The 21,034-nt window shown below is 44.8% G+C and overlaps 1 protein-coding gene across 4 annotated transcripts in view; it reads right to left on the bottom strand.

Moving 5' to 3' along the window:
- Positions 1–21,034, bottom strand: part of cep192 (centrosomal protein 192) — a 213,953-nt gene that overhangs the window by 34,257 nt on the left and 158,662 nt on the right. For 3 of the 4 annotated variants that reach the window (XM_038808642.1, XM_038808641.1, XM_038808644.1), the window contains exons 37-42: positions 13,732–13,913; positions 13,156–13,279; positions 9,383–9,488; positions 8,017–8,215; positions 5,719–5,798; positions 4,045–4,140 (exon numbers count right to left, since the gene is read on the bottom strand). In XM_038808642.1, the coding sequence (XP_038664570.1) occupies positions 4,045–4,140; positions 5,719–5,798; positions 8,017–8,215; positions 9,383–9,488; positions 13,156–13,279; positions 13,732–13,913 (787 nt within the window). Of the gene's footprint in view, positions 1–4,044; positions 4,141–4,182; positions 5,366–5,718; positions 5,799–8,016; positions 8,216–9,382; positions 9,489–13,155; positions 13,280–13,731; positions 13,914–21,034 lie in introns of those variants that run through there. The other variant, XM_038808645.1, reaches the window with a different exon arrangement.

Here is a 21,034-nt window from a genome sequence, read left to right as displayed (position 1 = left end):
CTGGGTTTGTAAAGGGGTTAGTGGGAGCGATCCCAGACTTGAATATGCACCAACTGATTATGGGTGGAGATTTTAATTGTGTGTTGGAGCCGGCAAATCTTAAAGTCAATAGGAAGGTCGAGGATGGCAAAGGAGTTAGGAAGGTTAATGGAACATATGGGAACGATATTAGGGGGTAGCATGGTAGCACAAGTGATTAGTACTGTGGCTTCACAGCGCCAGGGTTCCAGGTTCGATTCACTGCTGGGTCACTGTGTGCGGAGTCTGCACATTCACCCCGTGTCTGCATGGGTTTCCTCCTTGCTCCAGTTTCCTCCCACAATCCAAAGACGCGCAAGTTAGGTGGATTGGCCATGACAAATTGCCCTCAGTGACCAAAAAGGTTCGGAGGGGTTATTGGGTTACAGGGATAGGGTGGAAGTGAGATCTTAAGTGGGTCGGTGCAGACCCAATGGGCCGAATGGCTTGCTTCTGCACTATGTTCTAACGGTCGATCCATGGAGGTTCAGAACCCCGGGTAAAGGTTGTACTCCAGAATTCATCTCTTTCTGGTCAGTTGTGCAGTGCTGATGGGAGCGGAGTATGCAGGAATTATGATCTCGGAAGAATGCGCCGGATTGGCTGGAGAGGAGGCTTAGCTCGGGGCAGGTGAAGAGGCCGAGACGGAGGCTAGACTTGGGTCTCTTAATAATAATCTTTATTGTCACAAGTAGGCTTACATTAACGCTGCAATGAAGTTACTGTGAATAGCCCCTAGTCGCCACATTCCATTGCCTGTTCGTGGAGGCTGGTATGGGAATTGAACCCACGCTGCTGGCCTGCCTTGGTCTGCTTTAAAAGCCAGCTATTTAGCCCACTGTGCTAAACCAGTGGTAGATAAGGGGTTTTGCAAAGAGGCGAGGTCGGCGATTGGGGAATATGTGGAGCTTAATCAGAATGGGGAGGTGTCGGTGGCCACGTTCTGGGAAGCATTGAAGGTGGTGGTTCAAGAGGAGATTATCTCTTTCAAGGCACACAGCAACAGGAGGAGCATGGACAGCTGCTGGATGAGATAGTTGAGGTGGACAGGAGATACTTGGGTGGGTGGGGGGCCCACTAAGGAGTTGTTGGCGGAGAGGAAGTTGTAAGGGCAGTTCGATAGGTTGTCGACAGGAAAGGCAGTGGGGCAGTTACAGAGGGTGAGGGGGGTGCAGTACGAGTAGAGAGAGAAGGCGAGCCTCATGTTGGCCCACCAGCTGCGCAGGCAGGTGGCGTAAGAGCTGGGGAGGATAAACAAGGTGCTCAGGGGGTATTATGAGAAGTTGTATCGGGCTGAACCAGGTGGAGAGAAAGGGGATATGGGGCAGTTGCACAGGTTGCTGTTCCGAAAGTTGGAGGAAGAAAGGCAGGCGTTGGAGACGCCGCCGGTGTAGAGGGAGGTGATAGATAACATCAGGGGAATGTATTCGGGGAAAGCCCCAGGACCGGACAGCTTTCCGGTGGAGTTTTATACGGTGTTTGCGGTAGAGTTGGCACCTCATTTGTTGGGGATGTTTAGTGAGGCTTGGAGAAGGGGGGAGTTTCCAGAGGTGCTGACACAGGCGTCAATCACACGGATTCCGAAGCAGGGGAAGGATCCGCTGGATTGTGGATCGTATTGACCCATCCCGTTGTTGAATACGGCCGTGAAAGTACTGGCTAAAGGTGTTGGTGGAGAGGATGGAGGGATGTGTGCCAGGGATGGTTTCCGAGGACCAAACGGGTTTTGTAAATGGCTAGCCGCACTCTAGCAATATCAGGAGGCTGCTAAATATGGTAATGACTCAGTCAGGTGCAGCAGGCACCGGAGGTTATTGTTTCTATGGATGCTGAGAAGGCCTTTGATCGGGTGGAGAGGAAGCACTTATTTGAAATTCTGGGAACGTTCGGGTTTGGATGAAAGGTTATGACGGCGTGTGATGTGTGTCCCCACTGGCAAGTGTGCGCACAAATGAGATGAGTTCACCAACTTTGGGATTGCACAGGGATTGGATTGGATTTTGTTTATTGTCACGTGTACGGAGGTACAGTGAAAAGTTTTTTTCTGCGAGCAACTCAACAGATCATTAAGTACATGAAAAGAAAAGAAAATACAAAATAGGGCAACACAAGGTACACAATGTAACTACATAAACACTGGCATCGGGTGAAGCATACAAGGGTGCAGTGTTAATCAGGTCAGTCCATAACGAGGCAGGGATGTCTGCTGTTGCCGCTGCTGTTTGCGCCGGCGACCGAAACCTTGGCGATGGCCCCTCAGAGTTTACGAGTTGGCAATAGATTGTGAGGGGGAGCAGGGTGCCGGCTGCCATTCTAAGTGGACGTCCTGTTGCTGTTTGTGTCGGACCTGCTGGAGAGTATGGGCAGGATCATGGGACTGTTGGAGAGATCTGGGGCCTTCTCCGGGTAGAAGTTGAATGTCAGGAAGTGCTAGGTGTTCCTGGTGAACGCGGCGGGGCGGGAGGCTAATTTGGGGCGATGCCGTTTAAGGTAGCTAAAGAGAGCTTTCGATATTTTATCGAACCTGGGCCCCTGGCGTTGTGAAGCTATATTGCTAACCACGATGCTACCATGCTGCCCACCGTTAAGGGGGGTTTTAAGAGTTGGGATACATTGTGCCTGACGCTGGCAGGGAGGGTGCAGGTATTAAAGATGAGTAAGCTGCCAAGGTTCCGGTCTGTTTTCTAGACTCTCCTTTCTCCCCAAGGCCTTCTTCTCGAGGTTGGAGACAGCGATTTCTGAGTTCATAAGGTGCCGAGGGTAAAGAGGGCTCTGTTGCAGAGGCAGAAAGGAGGGGTTGGCACTCCCAAACCTGCAGCACCACTATTGGGTGGCGAATGTGGAGAAGGTGAAGTGATGTTGGTGGGGGTGGGCAGAGTGGGTCAGGATGGAAGAGGAGTCCTGTAGAGGATCCAGTCCGAGTGCCATGATGACGGCTCTGCTGCCTTTAGCTCCGGGGAAATACACTGGGAGCCCCGTGGCTGCAGTCGACAGTCATGGTGTGGAATCAGCGGAGGAGGCATTTTAAGCTGGAGGGATGTCGGTATTGACGCCATTGTGTGGGAGCCACAGGTTTAAGCCGGGGGAGATAGATGGGATTAATGGAAATGGAGGGAGGACAGCCTGGGGAGGGTCAGGAACTTGTACTCGGAAGGGAAGTTTGCAAGTCTGGATGAACTGCGGGAGAGGTTTGAATTCCCAAGGAATAGCGAGCTAAGATACATGCAGGTGCAGGGCTTTCTGTGGAGTGGAGGCATTTCCCCGGCTGCTGGAGTACACGCTGATGGAGCAACTGCTACTCGAGGATAAGCTAGGGGAGGGCAGGATTGGAGATATATACAGGTGGTTGGGGAAGCAGGGCAAGTGGTGAAGATCAAGAATAAATGGGAGGAGGAGTTGGGGCGGGGAGCGGGGGGAGAAAATAGGTTGGGATTGGGGTGCAAGGTGATGGAGAGTGAACACAACCTCCTCCTACGCGAGGATGAGTTTGATTCAGTTCAAAATGGTGCAGAGGGTACATGAGTGGGTTCTTCCAGGGAGTGGCCAGTGGGTGCGAGAAGTGTGGTCGGGGCCGGCGAACCATGCGCATATGTTCTGGGGTTGCGAGAAGCTGGAGAGATACTGGGAGGTGATGTTTGGGACACTATCTAAGATAGATTGTGGGGTGGAGGTTAAGCTGGCCCGATGGTGGCGATTTTGAAGTACTAGAGGTTTGGGAGGGGAAGGGGGCCGATGTTGTGGCCTTCAACTCTGTAATTGCCCAGCGAAGGATCCTATTAAATTGGAGGTCGGATACGCTGCTGGGGGTGGCGACTTGGCTGGGGGATTTGTATGACTTTCTCCGGTTGGAGAAGATTAAGATAGAGTTGAGGGGGTCAGTGGAGGGCTTTGAGTTGTGGTGGGGGTTGCTCATGATGCTATTTGAGGAATTGCTTGTTGGGGAGGGGGGGAGAATGTACAAATTGTGGATTGTGATTGTATGGAGTGTGTATTTTAAAAGAAAGCTCTATGAAAATTGATTATTACCTTCTCTTTACAGTGTGCCTGCAGTGTTCCAGACACTCTAGAGCATCTAAAGACTGTATAGGTTGCTCTGTAAATGTCTCCACTCTCATCCACCCCCTGTTGGGTATAATAAAAACATTTATGTTTAACTCGTTTATTTATCAACAGGGCATAATTTTTAACTATACACCAATAACAGTGCAGTACATCAAGACAACAAAATACAATTACACCATCACACATGCGCCATGACAGTATGGGGAATAACAGTCACACATCCTACCATTAAAAAGAGTGCATTCTTCTTGATCCCCTTGAGCTTAACTATATTTAAAAAGGTAGAATATTGATATGAATAGAACAGAAAAAAAGTGTAGCAGTATTGCTGTGCGAGGGTAAAGTTCCTTCCATTCCCAAGTTTTGAACACTATTGCCCGAATTTAATATTTTTCTGGAAACTGGCTGGAAGACACAGGATGGAGAGCCAGTCACCTTGCCAACTTCCCCCTCATTAAGACAGGGCAGAGACGAGCAAGAGCTACCTTCCTACTGGAAGCCAACTAAGGTGCTGAACTGGCCTTAGCACATCATGGCAGGCCTGCCTGCAGACTGGCAAAGTGTTCCGGCAAGGCATCCCACTGGGAAGACCCCTTCTGACAGAATCCCTCCCTCCCCCACCAGGGCCTAAGTGACTGGCCCCACCTCAGTATTTCTACCTCACTTATCTCTCATCCGGGCCTTTGGCTCTGCTTCTTGTCCTAGGCCTCTTGTGCTGCTGGCACTGAAGAGATGCTGGCTTCTGACTGACCAACAGGTCCTAGAGGCAGGACCTTAATCTTCAACGGCACAGGAATCCCAATAGTAGAAAGTGAGTGCCTGATTAGAATTTAATCCCATTGCTGCTCCTGGAAGTGACCATAGCAAAGTTGCCACTGGTTATCTGGCCAACGATGGGGCCACCGCTGTAGCCACTAAATTCAGTCTTACACGTGGGCAATCCGTCACCCCACTCCCCGGAACAGCTTGGTGGGTCAATACATTGTATATGCAACAGTAGGTCACACAGACAATGTTCCAAGTTTTTCATCTGTCCAGAGAACTGATGTCAGTTGAGAAGTGGTAGGACCATAAACAAGGAGCAGTACTCGCTGGTATTTCATGTTCCACACACCATTTACCTTATAATCTATCTCAGTTCAATTTTCCAGAGAGCTATGCCCACATTTTACAGTGGTAATGACATTGTCAGCAGTCATAGATGTTAGTTGTTGAAACTGACAGCAACCTCCGAAGTCTGCAGTTAAATGCAGAAATTGTCACATTGCCCACAGTGCGCCGAGGTTTGCAATCAAGTAGTAATTTGAACTAATGAAAATCTGCCATTTAAAGTTATTAGCCTTACTGGGAAAAAACTCTTGAAGAAAGTTATAACAGTTGAATGAGGTGTAACTGGATGTTTAATCTGCATAGTAACATTCTAATTGCTGTCAAAATACCTCACTGTACCTGAAAAACTAATTTTATACTTGTGGACTCTTCTGATAAGTTTTAGCAATCATAATGAAGACAATGCTAACAAACTACTCAGATGAAAATTAATGATTTAACATCGACAAATTCTAAGGCCTGTGAAATAAGCAAAACCTACTGAAACATGATTTCTTTATCTCAGAAACCGTTATTGCGCTAGCTCACCTTTACATATGGAGGTGCAAATGACGATAAAAACCATTTCACGGTTTCTTCACCTTCATTTTCAATTTCCAGTAAGGATTCTGTGTTGAGATTTACACATTGTTAGTAATTTTAAAACCAATAGTAACACTTTTGTGCTGTGTCAACCTTGGCTCAGTCCCTTGATAAGGTGGCTGTCAGTTCAAAGCCCATTCCAGACTTAGGCTGCTATCACAGTTCAGTATTGAAGGAATACTCTGTTATTACAGAGGCTGTTATTTGGATTGGATTGGTTTATTGTCACGTGTACTGAGGTACAGTGAAAAGTATTGCTCTGTGAGCAGCTCAAACAGATCATTCCGCACATGGAAATAAAATACATTAAAGGGCAAACATAAAATACATAATGTAAATGCATAGACACAGGCATCGGGTGAAGCATACAGGAGTTTAGTACTACTCAGTAGAGAAGATGTATGAAGAGATCAGATCTGTCCATAAGTGGGTCATTTAGGAGTCTGGTAACAGCGGGAAGCTGTTTTTGAACCTGTTTGTGCGGCTTCTCAGACTTCTGTATCTCCTGCCTGATGGAAGAAGTTGGAAGAGTGAGTAAGCCGGGTGGGAGGGGTCTTTGATTTTGCTTCCCGCATTCCCAAGGCAGGGGAAGGTGTAGATAGAGTCAATGGATGGGAGGTGGATTTGAGTGATGGACTGGTCGATGTATACGACTGTGTAGTTTCTTCCGGTCTTGAGCCGAGCAGTTGCCATACCAGGCTGTGATGCAGCCAGATAGGATGCCTTCTATGGTGCACCTGTAAAAGATGGTGAGAGTCAAGGTGGACATGTCAAATTTTAAGTTTCCTGAGGAAGTATAGGCGCTGTTGTGCTTTCTTGGTCGTAGCATCGATGTGGGTGGACCAGGACAGATTTTGGTGATGTGCACACCAAAGAATTTGAAGCTGTCAGCCATCTCCACCTTGGCACCACTGACCAGACAGGGGTGCGTACAATGCTTTGCTTCTTGACATCAATGACCAGCTCTAGTTTTGCTGACATTGAGGGAGAGATTGTTGTCGTTACACCACTCCACTAGGTTCTCTATCTCCCTTCTGTATTCGGACTCATTGCTATCCGCAATCCGACCCACTACGGTCGTCAGCAAACTTGTAGATGGTGTTGGAGCCATATTTTGTCGTATGTGTACAGGGAATAGTAGGGGGGTAAGTATGCAGCCTTGCGGGGCCCTGGTTATTGAGGACTATCGTGGAGGTGGTGTTGTTGCTTATTCTTACTGATTGTGGTCTGTGGGTCAGAAAGTCGAGGATCTAGTTGCAGAGTGAGGAGCCAAATCCTAGGTTTTGGAGCTTTGATATGATCTTGGGATTATGGTGTTGAAGGCAATAATAATTTATTGTAGTCAATAAATAGGAGTCTGATGTAGGAGTCCTTGTTGTCGAGATGTTCCAGGAACGAGTGTAAAGCCAGGGAGATGGCGTCTGCTGTGGACCGGTTGCGGCGGTATGCGAATTGCAGTGGATCTAAGCATTCTGGTAGTAGGGAGTTGATGTGCCTCATGACCAACCTCTCGAAGCACTTCATTACGATCGATGTCAAGGCTACCGAATGATAGTCATTGAGGCACATTGCCTGGTTTTTCTTTGTCATCGGTATGATGGTGGTCTTCTTGAAGCTGGTGGGGACCTCGGAACGGAGAAGGGAGAGGTTAAAAATGTCCGTGCACACATCTGCCAGCTGGTCCGCACAGGATCCGAGTGTACGACCAGGGCCTGTCGCCTGCCAAGGGTTCACTTTCAAGAAAGCCCATCTGACTTTGGAAGCTGGGACGGTGGTGGGTGTGGAAGTGGCCGGGGCTGCTAGGGCAGTAGACAGTTTCCTGCTTGAACCGAGCATAGAATGCATTGAGTTCATCAGGGAGGGGTGCGCTGCTGCTGGAGATTCTGCTCGGCTTTGCTTTGTGGTCAGTTATGTTGTTTAAGCCTTGCCACAACCGACGAGAGTCTGTAATGCTTGGCACTGAAAGGGTAGGGCCTGGGGGACATTGCCCATGAAAGGGGGCATGAGTGGGAGTTTGAGGGGGTCGAAGAAAAGTGTGCGTGTCTGTGTGTGGGGAGATTGGGGATTGGAGAGTCACCAAGGACTAAATGGGCCAAACCGCATCCTTCTGTGCTATATAACCAAGGACAAAGATGACTATTCTCGCAGACCTATTGGTGTGCACTCTTCAATTTATCTTGAACTGCACATAAATCACGGAAACACCATACAGCCAGCACAGTTAATAAAGTTCTTGATTTTTACCTGAACTAGAACCAGCTGCTGTTGAGGAAAAACGTATAGTTCTGTTCTTTATCTTTAGTTTGGTAGGAGGGGACTTTAACAGAGGCTTTTCCAGATGAAGGTTAGGTGTCCAAGGTTCTGTATCCAGCATTGCAGTTGGGCTTAATACAGCTGCAGACACATCCATTATAACATCTTCTCGGATTTGTACTTTAATTAACTGAATAGGAAATAAAAACATTTATCTGATGTAATGGCCAATGTACAGCAGATAATTAAAATAAAGGATCTAGGTATCTGTGAATTAATTTGTGGAATTAGTACTTGGGAGAGATATTAGGAGGGGGTAAACCAAGGGCTTGGCCCACAGTGGGTTTAAAGGACAGTCCTGACCAAGGGAGGAAATGCCACAGCGTGGAATTTTGTTTGGAATTCGTGGGAGCTTATTATGTTCAAGAAAGATTGATAGATTTCTAGATACTAATAGAACAAAGAACATTACAGCACAGGAACAGGCACTTCGGCCCACCATGCCTGCAACGATCCAGATTCCTTATTTAGACCTACCACTTATTGCCCAAATGATGTCCACCTCCATTCCCTGCCCATTCATGCAGCGATCTTGTTGCTAAAGTGCCTGCCTCCACTGGCAAAGTGTTCCAAGCACCCACCACCCTCTGCCTGAAAAGCTTTCCCCGCATATCTCCCCTAAATTTTCCCACTCTCACCTTGAACCCATGCCCCCTTGTAATCGAGTCTTCCACCCTGGGAAAATGCTTGACTATTCACCCTGTCTATAACGCTCATAATTTTGTCGACCTCTATCAGATCTCCCCCTCAGCCTTCCGCTTGCCAATGAAAAAAATCTGAGTTTATTCAACCTCTCCTCATAGCCAACACCCTCCAGATCAGGCAACGTCCTGGTAAACCTTCCTTGCACTCTCTCCAAAGCATGCACGTCCTTCTGGTACTGTGGCGACCAGAGCTGCATGCAATCATGTTATGAAGGGAAATGGGTATAGTACAGGGAATAGTGCAGGATATAGCACAGAGGTAAATGATCAGCCATGACTTGTTTGCAGAAACTAGCAAGGAAAGACAACACCTTACTTGGGCTCACACAAATTTATTTAAAAAGGGTATAATTCTTATATGCAGTACTACTGGCCTAGATAAAGCAATAAAGGGGGCAGAAATAAACTTTAAAAAATATACAAATAGATTACCCAATGGAAATTTCCCTGTTGCACTTGAGCAGTTCTCGTTCTCGTTGTGTTTTACTGGATAATCTACTTGGAAACTAACCTTTACTTATGCACACAATAGTCCAACAAAAGTAACTAAAATAAATTTTAAAATCACCTTAATTAAATTATACATTTCCTACCTGTTGTGCGTTGTCACAGTGCACATAGATCTGTCCACTCCATGGTATAGCAGAAGGTTTAGCAACGAGAGAAGGGTTTGGACTGACAAGAATTAGTAAGTGGCTCCTGAAAAAAAGCACAGCTTATTTTTCACCATAACAATCAAAATAGAAACCTTGCAAATTTTAAATTCTTATTTATAAACTTTGTCAAATTAACATTTATTAACCGTTGACCTCTTTGTATTGGACTGGTTCTTAGTAATCCAGCCGTTTCATTTCCCTGGCTAACTGAATAGGGAACTACCCCAGTGACCCGAACATTGGAAGTAGGAAAATTGTTAAGAGTCCATTATCAAATACTTCACAGCACAGCATTTGGAAAGCAGTGGTATAATCAGACAGTCGGCATGGATTTACGAAAGGAAAATCATGATAAATCTACAAGAATTCTTCTAAGACGTGACTAGTAAAGTTGACCAGGGAGAACTGGTAGATGTGATTTACCTGGACTTTCTGAAGGCTTTCGACAAGGTCTCACATAGCAGACTACTATGTAAACTTTTTTTTTTCTTTTAATTTAGAGTACCCAATTCATTTTCTCCAATTAAGGGGCAATTTAGCTTGTCCAATCCACCTACCCTGCACATCTTTGGGTTGTGGGGGTGAAACCCACGCAAACACGGGGAGAATGTGCAAATTCCACACTGACAGTGACCCAGAGCTGGGATCGAACCTGGGACCTCGGCGCCGTGAGGCAGCAGTGCTACTCACTGCGCCACCGTGCTGCCACTACTATGTAAACTTAAAGCGCATGGGATTATGGGTAGTGTCTTGAGATGGATAGAAAGTTGATTAGCAAACAGGAAGCAAAAAGTTGGAATGAATGGGTCTTTTCATAATTGGCAGGCAGTGACTAGTGGTTTCTGAAGGACTCTGTGCTACGACGCCAACTGTTCACAGTATATATTAGTGATTTGGACAAAGGAACTAAATGTATTATCTACAAATTTGCAGATAATACAAAGTTGGTGGGATGGTGAGCTGGGAGGAGAATGCAGAGATGCTTCAGCGGGATTTGGACAGGCTGAGTGACTGGGCACGTGCATGGTAAATGCAGTAAAATGTGGATAAATGTGAGGTTATTTGCTTCGGTAGCAAAAATAGGAAGGCAGATTATTATTTGAATGGGTGTAAATTGAGAGAGATGGATACTCAGCGAGACCTTGGTGTCCTCATGCATCTGTCGCTGAAAGTAAGCGCGCAGGTCCAGCAGGCGGTAAAGGCAGCAAATGGTACGCTGGCCTTCAGAGCAGGTGGATTTGAGTATAGGGACAGAGATGTTTTACTGCAATTGTATAGGGCATTGGTGTTGCCACACCTGGAGTATTGTGTGCTATGCAAATAGTGCAGGAAGGTTTACCAGGTTGATTCCTGAGATGGCAGAACTGTCATACGAGGAGAAACAAGTCGAAAGAATGTTCACAATGGTGAGGGTTAAGTTAATAAGATTTGGCGACCTATCTGCAATGTAAACTGCCTTTATTACATGGTTTTCTTATGGAAAAATTATTTTCATTTATCATGTAGTTTTTAAATAAGGAAAACATTAGGAGTTCTAAACGAGGGGTAGCTGTAGTTCCATGCACCCCCCCCCCCCCCCCCCCCCCCCCCCCGACCCCCTGCCGACACACCAGTTATCCACCATGAATTGTTAATCGTTTAAATATAAAATACTGCTAAAAAAAAATCTTTAATTCTTGAATGAGTGGAGACTCATCCATTCAGAATGTAGCCACTCTGGTGGAGGAGCCCAATTACAGAAGTACACACTCCTGAATACATAGCTTCCTTAAAGGGAGGATTCTGCCAGGCTACATGGGCAACAACAGTAAAAGTTCAGAAGTAGAACGACAATGAGGCCCACAACCTCACTTGTCATATTTATAAAGTTGCAATGTGCCTGACTTTGTGCAGGGTAGGTGGATTGGCCTCGCTAAATTGCCCCTTAATTGGAAAAAATGAATTGGGTACTCTAAATTTATTTTTAAAAACTTGATGTGACATGGGGAAGGTGTTGGGATAGATTAAGAGGTTATAGCTGGGCACTTAGACAAGCCCAAGGTAACTGGGAAGAGTCAGATTGGCTTTGTGAAAAGGAAATCATGTTTAACCAATTCACAAGAGTTTTTTTGAAGGTGTAACATGTGCTTTAGATAGTGGGGAGCCTGTAAATGTACTGGGATTTCCAGAAAGTAAGGCTTCACATCAAAAATTAGTGCTAAACATAAAAGGTCATGGTGTAGGGGGTAACATATTAGCCCGAATTGAAAATTGGCTGGCTGGCAGAAAACAGACTGCACAAATGGGGTTTGTCTGATCAGCATATGACCATTTAGATCAATGATTTAATGAGGGAAGCTAAGTTTGCAGATGGCCCACATACAAGTAGGAAATATGTTGTGAAGGTGACTTACAGAGGTTGCAGATGGATATAGATAGGTTGAGTGAGTGGGCAAGCACAAATCTGGCAGACAGAGCTTAATGTGGGAAAATGAGAAGTTGGTCACTTTGGCAGAAAAAAAAAAGCAGAGTATTAATGAAATGGAGAACAACTGCAGAATGTCGAGGTGCAAAGGATCTAGGTGTACTTGTGCAGCAGTCACAAAAGGTTTGTATGCAGTGCGACATGTAATCAGGATGGCCAATGGAACACTATCCTGCATTATGAGTGGAATTTACATAAAATAAGGATGTATGCTTCAAGGCATTGGTGAGAGAGACCGCATCTTGCATAATGTGGTTACCTAGATTGATACCTGGAATGAATGGGTCGTCTGAGGAACATAGATTGGAAAGGCTGCACTTGTTTCCATTGGAGTTTAGAAGAATGAGGGGTGACTTGATTGACGTATCCAAGTTTCTCAATGGTATTGACAAGGTGGTTGTAGAAATTATGTTCCCTCTGGTGAGTCCTGAACTAGGACGCAGTGCTTTAAAATTAGGAGTCACCCTTAGAGGACAGAAGGAGAATTTTTTTCTCAAGCAGCATGTTCAGCTTTGGAAATCTTTGGCTCAGAAGGCGGTGGAAGCAGGCTCACTGAATATTTTTAATGCAGAGGTAGATCGATTCCCTTGCCCAACAAGAATCAATGGGGATGGGGCTAGACAGGAATGTGGAAGTCAAAACACAAACAGATCTGGCAGCACAGTGGCACACTGCTGCCTCACGACACCAAGGGTCTGGGTTCGATTCTGGCCCTGGGTCCCTGACTGCGTGAAGTTTTCACATTCTTCCAGTGTCTGCGTGGGTCTCACTGCCACAACCCAAAAAGATGTGCAGGCACATTGCACCTTAATTGGAAAACAAAATTGGATACTCTAAATTCAGTGCAAAACAAAAACACAAACAGATCAGCCATGATCTTATTGATTGGCGCAGCAGATTGAAGGACCGAATAGCCCACTTCTGCTCCCATTTTGGTAGTTTGTATGTTCTTGCCATGCACACACAGGTCCCAAAGGCATTGTGCTGAAAAGGATATCTGGTATTTTGATACCGTAAAAAGTTCGAAGCTCTCGAAAAATTAGGCAGCTGTTAGACAGCAAGTACACATTGCTGACCGTAAAATACAGCCAATAGCTGAGAGACCTCAGCATATTCATATCGACAGAATTACAAATTCAAGCTAGTAAAATTTGTTATGCTACCAGTAATGAATCACAATCATCAACAACGTAAATATCCCTCACTTCAAGAATCATTTAAATTGAAAATGTGAGATTATACATACTCTGGATCAACGATTCCATGTTGGGGTGTCACTGTTAAAGAGTGCGCTGGCCAAGACAGCTCAAAAGACAAAGACCTAGGGGAGTGATTTATAATCTGTACATGCCCAGTCTGCGTCGATCCATCTATAAATGTAGAAACAAATTTCAACATTAGAAGTAGTGAGACTTTACATTATCAAATTCCCAAGCCCATGGTAGCCATGCACATCATCATTCATAGGATTGAGAATCAGTGTCTATGGTGGCATCACTTTCCAAAATAAGCCAACCTTCAAATTTGCTACGTGCTGCAAGTAAACCTACAAATCACATGACTGTGGCTGTGACTAATGCTATAAAGACATTATCTCCCATGGACAACCAGTGCATATATTTTACCAAAAACTGGATAAAGAATGTTGCTTTCTCAAATGTGGAGTATTATGTCAGCTTATATGACCCATTACCCAGGTGATGGGATAAACCCAAGTTATGTTTCCTTTCCACCGTTTACTTCTTCAAAGGAAAAAGAAGTTTCAATCTGCCTGGTTCCTCTTATTTTCTCATCAACAGAACTGCATTGCAACATTACTCACCAACTGATGGCACAGAAAGAATTAAATATTCAGGCCGTACAGTCCACGATGATTTTGCTTTGGGTGACTGGTTCTGCATTTGATTAGAAGCATTCAAAGATAATGGAGAACCTTGCGGTCCTCTCACTGGAAGAACATCCAACGATGCACTTGATGCATTTCTTTCTGAGCTTCCAAGTACACTACAACAAAATGATATCAGATCAATGTCACTTATCTAATATTTTTGTTAAACATATTGACTTTAAAAAAAATAAACAAGAAACCAATTTACTTCTCAGATAAATATTTAAATTCTATTCAAGTATATGTACAAAAGGTGACTATTTTCCCAAGAGCATAAAGAAAAAGGCTGCAGCATTACTGACTGAACCCTGAGAAAATGCAGCTGTCAGACTGGGGCTATGGGAGGTGGTGAGGGAACCAAGAGGGAAGAACCTACCTGATCTCCTTCTGGCCAAACTACCTGTCACAGGTACAGTTGTCCATGAGTGTTAGTAGGTGACCACCACACAATCCTTGTGGAGACAAAGTTCTGTCTTCACATTTAGAATACCCCCTATGGTGTGATTTTAAAACTTATTTCATGGATTTGGGCATCACTGGCCAAAATGTCATTTAAATGTCCGTTCCCAATTGTCCTCGAGAAGGTCACACTTAGCCACCTTCAACAGCTGCAGACCTTGTGGTGCACTCAGTGCTGTCAGGAAGGGAGTTACAGAATTTTGACCCAGTGACAGTGAAGAACTGGTGAGATGGTTCCAACTGAAGATGGTGCGTGGTTTGGAGGGAAACTTGCCAGCGGTGATGCCTCTATGCATCTGCTGTCCTCATCCTCCTAGATGGTAGAGGTCATGGGTTTGGAAGGTGCTATGGAAGGAGCCTTGGTGAGTTGCTGCAGTGCATCCTGTTGATGGTAGTTAGTGCTACCACTGTGCATTGGTGGTGGAGGGACTCGATGTTGAAGGTGGTTGATGGGATGCCAATCTAGTGGGCTGCTTTGTCCTGGATGGTGTCAAGTGAGTATCGTTGGAGCTGCACTCACCCAGGCAAGTGGCTTGGTCAGTCAGGAAATGCGTTAGTCTTTGTAGAATCTCAAGCCTCTGACCTGCTCTTGTACTATCATATTAATGTAGTATTTATTAGCTAAAGGCTTGGAATCCTACGTTGAATAACTAACCTCCTGACCCCCCCCCCCCCCCCCAAAGCCTGTCCACCTCCTGACCCCCCAAAGCCTGTCCACCATTTACAAGGCACAAGTCAGGAATGTAACAGAATATTCTCCACTTGCCTGGATGAGTGCAGCTCAAACAACACTCAAGAAGCTCAACACCATCCAGGACAAAGCAGCCCACTTGATTGCTCCCCCATCCACAAACATTCAAACCCTCCACCACTGACAACAGTGGCAGCCGTGTGTACCATCTACAAGATGCACTGCAGTAACTCACCAAGGTTCCTTCGACAACACCTTCCAAACCCACGACCACTATCATCTCAAGGACAAGAGCAGCAGATAACTGGGAACCCCATCACCTGGAGGTTCTCCTCCAAGTCACTCCATCCTGACTTGGAAATATATTGCCTTCACTGTCACTGGAAGAACATTTTGGAACTCTCTCCTGAACATCACAGGGGATATACCTACACGTCAATGACTGCAGCGCTTCAAGAAGGCAACTCACCACCAACTTGTGAAAGGCAACTAGGGTTGGGCAATAATTGCAGGCCTAACCGCATCCTGCAAAATGAATTTAAAAAAAAACAAACATTTTTATAAATGGCTAGCCCAGTTTGGGTTCTGGTCAATGATAACCCCAGGATTTTGACAGGGGGATTCAGCATTGAATGTCAAAGGGAAATGGTTAGATTCTCTATTGTTGGAGATGATCATTGCCTGACATTTGCGAAGTTTGAATGTTGCGAGTCACCTTACAGCCCAAGCCTGAATGTTGCCCAGGTCTTGCTGCACACGAGCACAGAATGCTTCAAGGTCCAAGTTGCAAATGGTAACAATAATAAACTTTGTTATTGGCACAAGTAGGCTTACATTAATACTGCAATGAAGTTACTGTGAAAATCCCCTATTCGCCACACTCCTGTGCCTATTCGGGTACACTGAGGGACAATTCAGAATGCCCAAATTACCTAGCAGCATGCCTTTTGGGATTTATAGGAGGAAACCGGAGACGGAGGAAACCCATGCAGACACGGGGAGACTCTACACAGACAGTGTCCCAAGCCAGGGATCAAACCTCGGACCCTGGTGCTATGAAGCAACAGTGCTAGCCACTGTGCTACCGTGCTGCCCATATCATCAGTGAACATCCTCATTTCTGACCTTATAGTGAAGCAGCTGAATGTGGTTGGGTGTGCGAGACTACCCTGCGTAACTCCTACTAGAGTGCTTCCCCAGGACCAAGATGACAGAACACCAATAGCCACAACCATCTTCTTTTGTGCTCCAACTATTGGGGAGTTTCCCCATTGGTTCCCATTTATTCCAGTTTTGCTAGGGGTCCTTTAATGCCAGACTCCCTCAAATGCTGCCTCAATTTCAACGATAGTTACTCTCAACTCATCTCTTTGATCAATGTTTGGGTGAAGGTGGTCAGTGAGTAGGTTATTGCTAAGTACCACTTGATAGTGCATGATGACACATTCCAATATTTTGCTGATGGTTGAGTAGACTGATGAGGTTGGTCAGGTTGGATTTGCCCACCCTTTTGGTGGACATGAAATACGTGGGCAATTTTCTACATTGCCAGGTAAATGCCAGTGTTAAGACCATAAGACATTGGAGCAGAATTAGACCACTCGACCCATCGAGTCTGCTCCGCCATTCAATCATGGCTGATATTTTTCTCATCCCCACTCTCCTGCCTTCTTCCCATAACCCCTGATCCCTTTATTAATCAAGAACCTATCTATCTCTGGCTGATGAAGTTCCTCCTCATTTCTGTTTTAAAGGATCAACCCTTTAGCCCTCTAGTTTTTCCTACAAGTGAAAACATCCTCTCCACGTTCCCTCTATCTAGGCCTTGCAGCATCCTGTAAGTTTCAAGAAGATCCCTCCTCATCCTTCAACGAGTACAGACCCAGAGTCCTCAACCGTTTCTCATACGACAAGCTCTTCATTCTGAGGATCATTCTTGTGAATTTCCTCTGGACCCTTTCCAAGGCCAGTACATTCTTCCTTAGATACCGGGCCCAAAATTGTTGTAGCTGAACTGGAAGAGCTCGTCTTGGGGCATAGCTAGTTTTGGAACACCAGTCTTCAGAATTATTGCCAGAACATTGTCAGGGCCATACCCTTTGCAGAACCCAGTGCCATCAGCAATTTTCATAATACCATATGGCATGATTCAAATTGGCTGAAGACTAGGGTCTGTGATGCTGAGGATCTCAGGAGGACGACAAAATGGATCTTTCATTCTGCAGTTCTTACTGAAGAATGCTGAAAATGCTTCAGCCTTATCTTTTGCACTGATGTGCTGAAGTCCTCCATCATCAAGGATGGGAATATTCATAGAGCTTCCTCCTCTAGGTAGTTGTTTAATTGTCCACCACCACTCATGACTGGATGCGGCAGGACTGCAGAACCTAGTTCTGTACTTTGGGCGTGGGATCACATAGCTGTTTATCACATGCTGCTTTCGCTGTTTGCCATGTGCCTAGAGACAACACCAGACAGTATTCAAAGGCCTCAATTGGTATGCATCTCTCCCGGTAACAAGTTCAGAATGGAAGTTTAGATAATAATTAAATGTGAATAGCTTATGGAGGAGTGTTATTGAAAATATGGAAAGATGTGTCATTTGAAACGTGGAAGTCTGGCAATATCTGGTCTGAGAGAAACATCAGAGGATACAGGGAAAGATCCCACGAAGTGTTAATAGCAGCTGCAAAGAGCAGGATTATAAAATACAGATTCTTTCTCTCAAGCAGGCATGGCAAGCACACAGGATTTTTGTGTGAAGCTAAAAACAATGGCTCACACCTTCATTGAAAGTAACTATCTTAGTAGGCATCTGGAAAAGCATGGATGAGAGTTTCAGTTGAGCTAAGTGATAAATGTAAACCTTTCAAGTTATAACCAAGTGGATTTTAGCATACAGCTAAAAGCAATGTTTCACACCTTTATTGAAATTAACTATCTTAGTAAGCAGCTGGAAAGGAAAGGATGAGATTCAGTTGAATTTGGTGACAATTCTAGGTGTGAAGTTCTGCCGATATCAGGTAAATTAAAGAAAATTGGAGACAACCGGTCTACGAGAAACATAATTTAAAGCCAAAATCAAAGTCAAAATTATGAGCTGAGGATACAATTAGAAAATAAAACTATAGAAATGACAGGAACCAAACCAAAATTCACACCTCTATTGAAACCAAAGCATTTTTGAATATCACAAGGGAACTTTGAACATCACAAAAGAAACAATGTAATCAGAGACCTGAGAGGTGAGGTCATGTCAAAATGAATACTTAGTTGTATTAGAATGTTTAAATCAAAGATACATTTTATAATCAAAATGAAATAAAAGTTACTTTACAATGTCATAAAAACTGAATAACTGTTAGAAAGAGAATATAAATCCAGAGACCAGAGCAGGAACTACCAGAACCAGAATTCAGAGAGAAGGAGAGAAGGCACAAGAGAAGCAAGCAGATTCAGTTTACAGCCAGCTCGGTCATGGGAAAGATAAGACATAGCAGCCGAGCTAAAACAGCTAATAAATCTAAGGAAGACTAGAATTTAAACAGGAAGCAGAGTCAGCTCAGAGATAGCCAGCAGAGCCAGCTCTCATAGCTCAGTACATGGGATCGACAAGACATAGCAACCGAGATAACCAGCGAATACATCTAAAGAAGAAGACTTTAAAGAAGATGGATTGTCAAGCTGGGCCTGAAGGTCCCTTCAACCAACCAGAAGGATCCAGAAGCAAGATCATTTTACCTTTCTGTAAAGAAAGTGATTGTAGTTTTTAAAAGAAAAAAATATAATAATAAAATAACTCAATTTAACCTGAAACAGTGGTTATTCCTAAGTCTACTTTACTTACTTAGCAATGCGGGACCCAGGATCGATGCTACTAAGTGGTAAGTAGATTAAATCTTTGGTGAGGGTATGGGTTATACCGGGGATAACTTGAAAATATAGTTTGACCCGAATAGCACCCACTGAAGCCTGCATTGGAGTCAGGGAGTGAGAATCCCTGTTCACCATTTAGAATGTCGGCCCTTTTTGGTATAAGGGGAATTCTAAGAATAGTGGTGAGTTTTCAACAACAGGAGAAACAAATTATTTAAGATAGGGAAGGTCCATAAGATATACATATAGTCATGGAGGTTGACAGGTGAAGGCAGGTGAATACACAGAAGGCATAATCAAAGAACAAAGGTACATATGCCCAGACCCAGAGAAGCCAGGAGAAACATTTAAGATCTAGCAGTCTCAGAAAACAGACAGGCCAGTCTCCAGCTACTAAACCTGAATGCCATGTTTACAGCAAACAAGCTTCCAAGGCTTAGAGCCGAGACAGTGCAGAAAACCTTTGTAACAGCAGTTTTAACATATATTTGCTGGACCAGGAAAAAGATGGTTCCCAGATTTGAACATCATCCCTGCACTGTGTGGTAACTATGGTTGGCTATTCAATTTGGATATTATTTGGGGAACAGAAAAAGTCTTAGAGTTCAAATTCATTGATATATTTTATAACAAGGGTAAGTTTTATAGAAACTGTGTGCGTTTTGCAAATATAGAGTATAGTCTTATTTGTCTTTTCTTTACTATAATAAATAGTCTTTAATAATTGTTACCCAACAAGTGGACTATTTATTCTCATTGGGGTTTTCATTTGTCTCCTTGCACCAAAACAAAACTATACACCCTCACGAACCAGTGTACCAAGTTGGGATAATATCCCAATTATTTGCATGACACATGCAAATAATCCTGTGTTGTAGCTTCACCAGGTTGACACCTCATTTTTAGGTATGCCTGGTGCTGCTCCTGGCATACCCACCTGCACTCTTCAACCAGGGTCAATCCCTTGGTTTGATGATAATGGTATAGTGGACAATCTGCTGGGCCACAAAGTAATAGTCTTTCTTAGTGTCACAATCAGGCTTACATTAACACTGCAATTAAGGTACTGTGAAAATTCCCTAGTCGCCACACTCTGGTGCCTGCTCGGGTACACAGAGGGAGAATTCAGAATGCCTAAATTACCAATCAGCACGTCTTTCGGGACTTGTGGGAGGAAACCGGAGCACCGGAGGAAACCCATGCAAACACGGGGAGAACATGCCAACTCCGCACAGACAGTGACCCAAGCCAGGAATCGAACCTGGGACCCTGGAGCTGTGAAACAACAGTGCTACCCACTGTGCTACCGATTATTGCAGGTTGTAGCCAAACAAAACTCTAATGCCTCACGGATGCCCAGTTTTGCGTTGCTAGATTGATTTTAATTAAGCATGGTGTTTGCGCTTCACAACACAATGGAGGGTATCCTATATATGAAGACAAACTTTGCTCAACAGGGGCCTACTCTGCCTGTAGTACAGATTGTAGAAGAATATATTTCTGCTACTGTTGATGGCCCACAGCACCTCATGGATGGCCAGTTTGAGTTGTGAGATCTGTTTGAGACTTATCCCATTTAGCACAATGGTGGTGCCCCACAACCCTATCTGGTCTGGCCTACATGTGACTCCAGATCCGGAATAATGTGGTTGAGTCTTAACCCTGTCCTCTGAAATGGTCCAGCAAGCCACTCGGTTGTATCAAAACCAGTGGTCACTCCTAACAATACTGTTGCCATGCTCTGTAACAGGCAGGACTGACGAGGACTAGGTCAAATAGGTTATTCCCCTCATGTTGGTTCCTCACCACCTACCACAGACCCAGTCCTGCAGGTATGCCCATTATGACGTGGCCAGCTGCGTCAGTGGTGGAGTTACTGATCCACTCTTGATATTGAAGACCACACGCAGAGTACATTTTGTGGTGTTGCGATTCTGTTTCTTCAAATGCCGTTCAATATGGAGAAATACTGACACATCAGCTTGGGGAGTGGGGCTGATACCATGAGACTTCACAGGACCCAGTCAATGTTGACAGCTCCTCGGGCAACTCTCTCCCAACTGCATGGCACTGCGCCACACCCTCTGGTGGGTCTGTCTTATCCTCTTGTCTTATTGCAAACAAGAATGCTGGTGGTGGTGTCTGGGACATTAACGGTATAATTCCACACGCATGACTGCGTCAGACTATTGATTGACTTGTGTGCAAAAT

The sequence above is a fragment of the Scyliorhinus canicula genome, chromosome 10 (assembly GCF_902713615.1).
Source record: "Scyliorhinus canicula chromosome 10, sScyCan1.1, whole genome shotgun sequence".
Taxonomy (NCBI): Eukaryota; Metazoa; Chordata; class Chondrichthyes; order Carcharhiniformes; family Scyliorhinidae; genus Scyliorhinus; species Scyliorhinus canicula.
The sequence above is the reverse complement of the archived record's forward strand: the minus strand, read 5'-3'. Positions and strand labels throughout refer to the sequence as shown.